The sequence below is a fragment of the Nelumbo nucifera genome, chromosome 4 (assembly GCF_055504915.1).
Source record: "Nelumbo nucifera cultivar China Antique chromosome 4, China Antique-T2T, whole genome shotgun sequence".
NCBI classification, from domain to species: Eukaryota; Viridiplantae; Streptophyta; class Magnoliopsida; order Proteales; family Nelumbonaceae; genus Nelumbo; species Nelumbo nucifera.
Genome location: NC_142652.1, coordinates 6542165 through 6551284, shown reverse-complemented (window position 1 = coordinate 6551284; position 9120 = coordinate 6542165). Strand labels below are relative to the sequence as shown.

Below are 9120 nucleotides of genomic sequence, written 5' to 3'. Positions count from 1 at the left end.
TGAAATAATACAAATAATAAATATTATTAATTATTAATTAATAAATGAAACAATTAAAATTAAAAAAATTAATTACTATAAAAATATTTAAAATAAGTAATAAATAACACAAATAAATTTAATAAAAAATATTAAAATAATTAATAATTAATAAAAATATTATTATTACTCACCGAACCACAATGGCGATGGTGGGAAGACAGGGGAGGGAGAGCGAGAGTGAGAGCGAGAGAGAGAACCGGGAAGACAGGGGTAGAGAGAGAGCCGCCACTGCAACTTGCAGTGACGGTGCTAGGAAGATAGGGCGGAGGAGAGAGAGAGAGAGAGAAAACTGCCACTGCAAGAAGATAGGGCAGACAGAGAGATGTATGAAGACGAGAAAGAGAGGTCGAATGGGAGGGGTTGTTTTGACTTTTGGCCATGTCTGAAAGTGAGTTTTCAGATCAAAACAAAAGTGAGTTTTCCCTTGTTTAAATTTATTTGACTTCTTTGGAAAAATTATTAAAACATCCCCTATATTACATCAGTAAAAACTTCCCCAATTTAAAAAAAAAATGGTTATGCATCACTTGCTATATAAATTTTCTTATCAACAATTATTTTCATTAAATCACCATAGAAAAGCTTAAAAAAACATTATTGATTTTGATTTTGTAGAAATAAGGGTGAGAGGGAGAGAGAGAATGAACGGGGAGAGAGAGAGAGAGAACTTCCAACAATGGTGGTGATTTCTTCCTCCGCCCCCTTTTCCTCTTCGTTGTCCCTCTCCACCTCCCCTCTTCGCATATCAAGAGTCCCTCGGAAAAACCAGCCCAACTAAGATCAGCCTCTTACACAATTTGTTGGAAAATAGTGGAGGGCAAATTCGACATTTCATTTCTTTCCGTTAGCACTTAACAGCGATGTCAATTTTTAGAAACAATAAAGCTACTTTAAGACAATATGTAAACAGTAAGGGTACATTTAGTCAATTTCACAAACAGTAGGGGTAGTTTAAGAAATTTGCCCAAATATTTATTCAAAACACACAAAAAAATTATAATAGATTTAATAATATTCATATTATTAATAACTCTATATTTTTACAAAATTCATCATGAAATTATGTAGTAACAATATAAATTATAATTTTATGGATGATTCAATTTAAATGTTATTCAAATAATAAAAATTTAACATTAAAAAATAAAACATTATTTAAATATTTCAATAACTAAATATATTAAATAAAAAAACATTAAAAATAGCTAAATAATTTTATAAAATATTTAATATTGCTCAATAACATTAAAATAAATAGAATTCAAATAACAAAAAACATTAAATATTTTACATATTATTTAAATATTCAAATAACAAAATATTTAACATGACTAAATTTTAAATAGTTAAAATAGCAAAATTATGTAATAATTTTAAGAAATTTCTTAAAAGTAGAAAAACAATTATAATAGATTTCATAATATTCATATTAATAAAATTTAATATTTTAAAAAAATTAATAACGAATTATGTAATAATAGTATTAATTATAATTTTATGGATTATTAAATTCAATAAATAATTAAATATTTCAAAAATTTAAATAACAATATCTATCTATATATATAGCAAGACAATCCACATCACCTTGCTTCTCCTTCCTCCATCACCCCAACCCTTCATTCACTTAGACTCTCTCTCCTCTCCCCTTCCAACCACTCCCAACTTGCCATCTCAGCACTCTCTCTCTCTCTCTCTCTTCATTCCTTTCCCTTCCCATTGGGTTCTCTCTTTCTCTCCCCCCACAACTCACGTTTCTCAATTTTTATAAAAACCTAACTTTTCTCCTTAATTAGCTAAATGCATGTTTTATCCTCTCCTTTACTTCTATCTCTAATTCCCCTCTATTCTCTCCACTTTCCCATAAAATAGGGTCATAATTTATTAAGATTTGGTTTTCCAAATCAAATAACATTTATATCTGTATACCTGATTTCAAGCAAAGAGAGGGGAATAAGGGGAATTCCATGTTTCCTATATATTGATGGCATTTTCCATTACTGTTAAATAATCCATTATTTATGAAAATTATTAAAAATTTCCGAAAAATATTATACAAAAAATTATGAAATAATTACTTCAAGAAATAATCCATTATTTAACAAATATTAAATAATTTATAATCTACCAAAAATTAATAAACAATATATTATTTAATAATTTTTGGTTATTAATAAATGTTCAAAATTCCAATGTTTAGTGTAATTTACATTAACCATTGTAATTTAATAATTTTTCATTAATTTTTACAATAATAATTTATTGATAAAAGATATTACTAATTAGGGTAATTTACTAATTTCTATAAAATCAATAATTATAGCTAACAATTATCAAATAATTCAGGGAAACTCTTTAACTAATAATCCACAATTATTTTTTAAATAACTAATTAAAAATTAAGAAATTAATCTATGAAAAGATATTCTCTAAAGCTATTTAAATAATATTCCATTATTATATTTATTATCCAACTGAATAATTATTAAGAATTTTAGGGAAATTAAATTAGAAAATTAATCTATCAGAAAAATTATTAAGTCTATCCACAAACCACTTGACTGACTTCGATCATATATGGTTTTACTTTAATTAACAACAAATGGTTTACTTTTAATTAAAATCAATGCACTTTACCATAATTACATTAATTTACTATAATTACATTTACTTTAACTAATAGTAATAATTTATGATTAAAAAGTAAATAATTTACATTAATTTATTGTTATTGTCAATAATTAATTTACTATACATTACTACTAATCAATAGTAATTTCAATAATTTTTTGGAAATTATTATAAAATATTGTAATTTATTGTTATTTACCTTACAATTTGTTAATTAGTTATAGAAAATTATTAGAATTGTAAGGATGACAAATTTCCTTGTTAAACTGGGGCCCTACCTTGCCCCACCCCAAAAAGGAGAAGTTTTTCTCAAATCTTAAATGGGGATGAGGTAGAGACGGGGTGGGGATAGGGAAAATATTTTTGCCCCAAATTAGGGAAGGGATTTGCATATAATTTCCCAAACCCAATGATAAATTAGTAAAATATCCATAGATTTAATATTAGTTTTTAAAATATCTCTAAATTTTTCTCATATTCTTTTAATCATAGGATCCCATAATTTCATTTATAAAATACCTCCAAATTGTCATAATGTAATTCCTAAGATACCCCAAAATTCTCATAATCCTATTTGTAAAATATCCATAGATTAGATTTTTTTTTTTGTGGTTTGCCTCAGGGTAGGGAAAATTTGGGGATTCACATCCCCGACAGGAATGGGTGCTTTACCCCAAACCCGCCCCGCATTGGAGTTGGGGGGGAGATGGAGTAGAGTGTCTTGACTTATGGGGGCAGGGGACAAGGAGGGGTGTCCCATCCATGCATCGCACCGGGCCCCTGCTAGTTTTTTATGAAGAACAGCCAAATATTTTTTATTAAATTTGCATTTTGTAGAAATATCTATTGAATTCACATCTACCCCCAAAAGTATACCACATTACATCTCAACCATGTATTGGAAGCATCTCTCAATGACAATTATAGGAGATGTTTTCGATGTACGCTGACATGGGCATGTGGGACGTTTTTGGGGCGGGTTCGGTGGGGTAGACGTAAACTCATATCTATTTGTCATTTAACGAGAAGAAGTTTGGAGGAGATTTTTTTCACTAAAATGTCTAAACCCATTAAAAAAAAGAATGCAGAATTTTCAATAAAATTTGCCACCTTTTCAGTTCTCATTTTCACAATTACACTGTTCGGTCCAGCTTTTTGAATGGAATCTAGATTTCTCTTTGTTTTTTAATAAGCGTTGGTGGAGGGGGAGTCATTCGTCTGTTACTGACATTTAGGTGTTTGGAAATTCCAAACTCCCAAGCGGAATAGTCATTTCAAATGCAGGCACAGGGGATTCAGATCAGATCAGAAATTCAGAAGTTCAGAACAAGGTTCACAAGTTTGAATGGTCACTTCCAAATTTCCAATATTCAAACTGTCGCAGCAGGACTACGAGGTACTGTGTTTCTTTGTAACAACAAATCAGAGCCCACCATGAATCAACGTCATAATCGCGGATTAATGCAGAAAGATATAATTAGACCCACCAGAAGAGAAAATAAAATACGTGTGCGCTTGCGGCCCACGTTTTAGAAACAAACGGCGCGTCGCCGGTAGAAAACTTTTTACTTTCTTCACAAAACAAACGTCATAATCAAGGAAGGTGTTTCTTCTTATCCAATCTCTATATGAGAACAATCTTGAAGAGACCGGATTTCTTTTATAAAGCGCGCCTCACACTGATCTCACAGCTTTCTAGCAGATCCCAATTCCATCTAGAACTTCACGACTCATTCACCACATTACGAGACTGGATGTGCTCCTCGTACAGGACGTTTCTCATTGAAAATATCTTCTGTATTTAAGTTATTATTTGTAGGAGATGTTTCCAATGCACAATGAATGTACTTGTAAGCATGTGTGTATACCCCATACCCCATATCCCAATTCCCACATCACAAATTTACTAACTTCACATCCACCACCAATCCTACTCTCCCCACGTATATTTTTACCTTTTCAAGTTTCAATCCAGAGCCACATTCAACCGCCCCATATCGTGAACACAACGTCACGTCAAATTGGTGACACATCTCCATTTCAACAGTGATCTAGCCACGTGTGCATACCCACTCTTCCAATTCCAAAGTCTACGTAGGTGTTTGGCATCATACAGTACTGATGTGGCCATCTGTCTAATGCTTTCTGTGTATGTCTGAGTTGCAAGCACCGTTCAAACGGTGCTTATTTTTATTTTTTTTGTTTGAAAACAGTGCTGCAATATAAGTACATCATCGGCAACAATAACGCTGTTTTTTGAGAAAATATTGAAGAGATATTTGGCATCGATGCTATTTTCTGAGAAGACGGTGTCATATAGCGGTATTTTACATAAATGACCTTTTATTTGATACTGTTTTTTCAGAAAAAAAGTTACTTTAGGCTGCACTTTGGAAATTGGAAAAATGTGATATAAAAAAAAAGCCAAATTCAATATTTTCTTAACGCTTCACCTGGATTTCACAGGCACATCCTACCTTACATTGGAAACATTTTCCTTACTTATATATTATTATTATTTACAGGAAATGTTTCCCATGCATGGTGAATATGCCTGTGAGGTCCTTGTGAGGCGCCCCATCTGAAAAAGAAAATAGCCTATGAGAAAACGATGCTTGTAACTCAGATATGCCCGAGTTTGACGTTTCTGGAACAACGGATTTTCTAGAGAAACGGTACCAAACAAAATGCCGTTTTCTGAACCACCGATTTTTCTGACCAAAACCACTGGTTTCGGACATTTCCACAAATCCGCCCAAAACAAACCCTAAACGAAGGATCCCATCTCCCAGACCATTTCTTTTCTCTCGCCCCCTTTATAAGCCTACCGACCTCTTTCATTCCTCTCCGCTCTTTGGCTTCTTTCCTCTGCAACTTCACTGTGCTGCTTTTTTTCTTCACATCTCTCACTCTGTCTCTCGGAATCATGGGCAAGGTCAAGATCGGAATCAACGGTACTTCGATCTCTTAACCCCCTTTTGGTTTCCTTGGTTCTATATATTGGGATCTTACTCAGATCTGATCTTCTATCTCTTATTTCTCTGTTGAAATTGATTGAAAATGGTAATGAAAACACAGGATTCGGAAGAATCGGTCGTCTGGTTGCTAGAGTCGCTCTTCAGAGAGATGATGTTGAGCTCGTCGCTGTTAACGACCCCTTCATCACCACTGATTACATGGTAGGACCATCCACCCATCTGCTTTTCTAACCATAATTTTTATACATACATGGTTTCTTATATGCCGTATTACATGAATGGTGGATCCATGCACCGTTCACTCTCTCTGGTCTCTGCATCTAAATCTCCTTGTAGTTAGCGAACTCATTGCTTGGCAGCCTCTTGGCGTTTGTTTCATAAGTGTTTCTAGCTGTTCGATCCGATTATCAGCCATTCTTTGATCTGTTACAATCGTGATCCATAGGCTAGATTCCTTAAAGTTGTACTGTGGTTGGTCAGTCACGGTAGCATGCATTATCTCCGTCTCCCTCTCCCTCTCTCTCTCTTACACACACATACACGCACATTTTGATTTTTCTTTAGTTGTGCTGCAAAGAGCACCTGCAGTGGAGCTCTTTACTGTGGATACTGGGTGAAGAGGAGATCTTATACGGGCAATGTTACAATTTAAATTCGTCCCTGTTAGCTGTATTGAAATGCCCATAATTTCGTCAGCGTTTAGCCATCAGATCAGATGGCTAACAGCTCTTGCGCAACCGACTTTGTTTTTCTTCTCTTACTTTCTATTCACCCTAGCTTTGTTAATGTGTTATGCAGACATACATGTTTAAGTACGACAGTGTTCACGGTCACTGGAAGCACACCGACGTTAAGGTCAAGGACTCTAAGACTCTTCTCTTTGGTGAGAAGCCAGTCACCGTTTTCGGTGTCAGGTACAGCCCTCATCGACGGTTTTGTTTTTCAGCTTGTATGGTTTTGCCTTAAAAGGAAGCGGAAAATATTCATACACGGATGAGATTTTCTTACCTTTCCATTCTGAATCTGAAGGAACCCTGAGGAGATTCCATGGGGTGAGACCGGTGCTGAGTTCGTCGTAGAGTCGACCGGAGTGTTCACTGACAAGGACAAGGCTGCTGCCCATCTGAAGGTCTGCTTCTATCTGTTCTCTGGTTATTGTCGTTGTTTATTATCTCATAATGCTATGAATTGGTCCATAAATATGATTCTGTTGTGGGTATATAATATTTTTTCAACAGTTGATTAATGCGGGATGAATTGGGTTGGATTTTGATGAATAGGGTGGTGCTAAGAAGGTTGTTATTTCTGCCCCAAGTAAAGATGCTCCCATGTTTGTTGTGGGTGTCAATGAGAAGGAATACAAGTCCGACATCTCCATTGTTTCCAATGCTAGCTGCACCACCAACTGTCTTGCACCTTTGGCCAAGGTTTACTTTCTTCCTCTAACCCATTTTTGTCATTGCGAACTTAATTACATCGTACAATTGATCTAATGCTTTCTACTTTGCCTCATTTTATCAGGTTATCAATGACAGATTTGGTATTGTTGAGGGTCTTATGACCACTGTCCACTCTATCACCGGTTGGTTACTTTCTTTTTTCATCTGTTTGTTCTTGTATAGCTGTTTTCTGGTTTTGGATCGTAAATTTGATTTCTTTTTCATCTTGTTTTACTTGTCTGATTCAGCCACACAAAAGACTGTTGATGGACCATCAAGCAAGGACTGGAGGGGTGGAAGAGCTGCTTCCTTCAACATCATTCCCAGCAGCACTGGAGCTGCTAAGGTAGTTACCTAATAAGTCATTTTAGACAAATAAAACTGAGGGGGATCGTTCAGATATTACCCCCTCCCTCTCTCGTTCAATAGCTTGATCTTGAGTTTTTTTTTTTTTTTTAAATATATTATACGAGGTCGACTAATTATACGAATTATGTAATGTGTGAAGGCCGTCGGTAAGGTACTACCAGTGTTGAATGGCAAATTGACCGGTATGTCTTTCCGTGTCCCAACTGTGGATGTCTCCGTGGTGGATCTCACCGTAAGACTCGAGAAGAAGGCAACCTACGAACAGATCAAAGCCGCTATCAAGTAAGACAATTTTTTTCCTTTATCATATTTGATTAGTTGTTAGCTGTTTGTTGTGGTGATCTAGTTAAAGAAAGCTAAATTCTGTGTATCGCAGATATAATGTTGTTTCTTAATGAGCTAAGATTGGCACCTCAGATGGCTCTTTTCTAACAGAGGATATAATATTGTTTTTGTGTTTGCTTTTAGGGAGGAGTCTGAGGGGAAGCTGAAGGGAATCTTGGGTTACACCGAAGATGATGTGGTTTCCACCGACTTCGTGGGTGACAGCAGGTGAGGATAATTTAACCGATTTTATTTACTAATTGCAATTCAAGGTGTAACATCCTTTTCTTTCCCCACTACTGATTGGAAATCCCTAATCCCCAATTCATGACTGTCTTAACGTGAATGTCATCTGTCCAATTCATGCTATTTTGCGCATTTCCATTGCCCAAGTCATCTGTATGTCCTCGTCTAGATGATACTGTTCAGTATAAATGTAATTCAAACGCCCACTCTCCTCCGGTCGCCCAAAAAAAACACATTCTGCTTCCGTGTTCCTCCATGTCTTGACCTTGAGTTGCTGTGCCAGATGTTTCGTTCTTTGTTTCAGTGCTTCCTTTCTGATTCATGCATGGATCGTCGTCAGGTGGTTTATGAGTCATTTAACCATTTTTATTATTGTTGTTGCCTATTAACTAACACGAAACTGTGCCCATTTTGGCAGGTCAAGCATCTTCGATGCCAAGGCTGGAATTGCCCTGAACGATAACTTCGTTAAGCTCGTTTCTTGGTATGACAACGAATGGGGTTACAGCTCCCGTGTAATTGACTTGATCCTCCACATCGCCTCTACCAACTGAAACTGTGATCTGGGAAGTTAAGCAACCGCTGCTAATTTGCTACAGAGCTGGAATAAAGTTATTGTGATGTTTTAGAAACTACTTAAGAGGATATTGTTGTCTATGTCATTTGGAGTTGAAAAATGTTAAGAGGGTCAGAAACCCTTTTTTTGGTGTTTTGAAAGGGGAAAGTAGTACTCTTTCTATTCTGCCTGTTGTATCGAGAACATGTTTGTCTGAGATGATATAATATTTGCTTTTGTCAAATTTGTGATGGTTGCGTGAAACGTTCTTGGTGTGATCTCCCGTTAATTGTGCAATTGTAGAAGAGAACTCCCATTAGTCCCATAGTTCAAAAACATATCTTAGGCCAGTCTCTGGCATCTCTTCGATTTTCCATGTTACATGGGTCGTTTACTGGTACACAAACTTTCAAGTCTCGATCACGAGTCCACAAATGAACCAAGTGCAGTCCAATCCAACCTGATGAATATTTTGGACCATTTTGGATTGGTCCAATTCAATGTCTCCACCATCCAATCTGTTCTTAATATTTCG

General features: G+C 35.4%; 1 protein-coding gene across 1 annotated transcript; it reads left to right on the top strand.

The window, feature by feature from the left end:
* The first annotated feature begins 5305 nt into the window (after positions 1–5305).
* Positions 5306–8829, top strand: LOC104591636 (glyceraldehyde-3-phosphate dehydrogenase, cytosolic). The gene is made up of 10 exons (XM_010250569.3): positions 5306–5627; positions 5752–5852; positions 6450–6565; positions 6681–6780; positions 6932–7078; positions 7173–7233; positions 7339–7436; positions 7599–7741; positions 7928–8011; positions 8448–8829. The coding sequence occupies exons 1-10, from the start codon at positions 5600–5602 to the stop codon at positions 8581–8583; spliced, it is 1014 nt and encodes a 337-aa protein (XP_010248871.1). The 5' UTR covers positions 5306–5599; the 3' UTR covers positions 8584–8829.
* Positions 8830–9120: the final 291 nt, after the last annotated feature.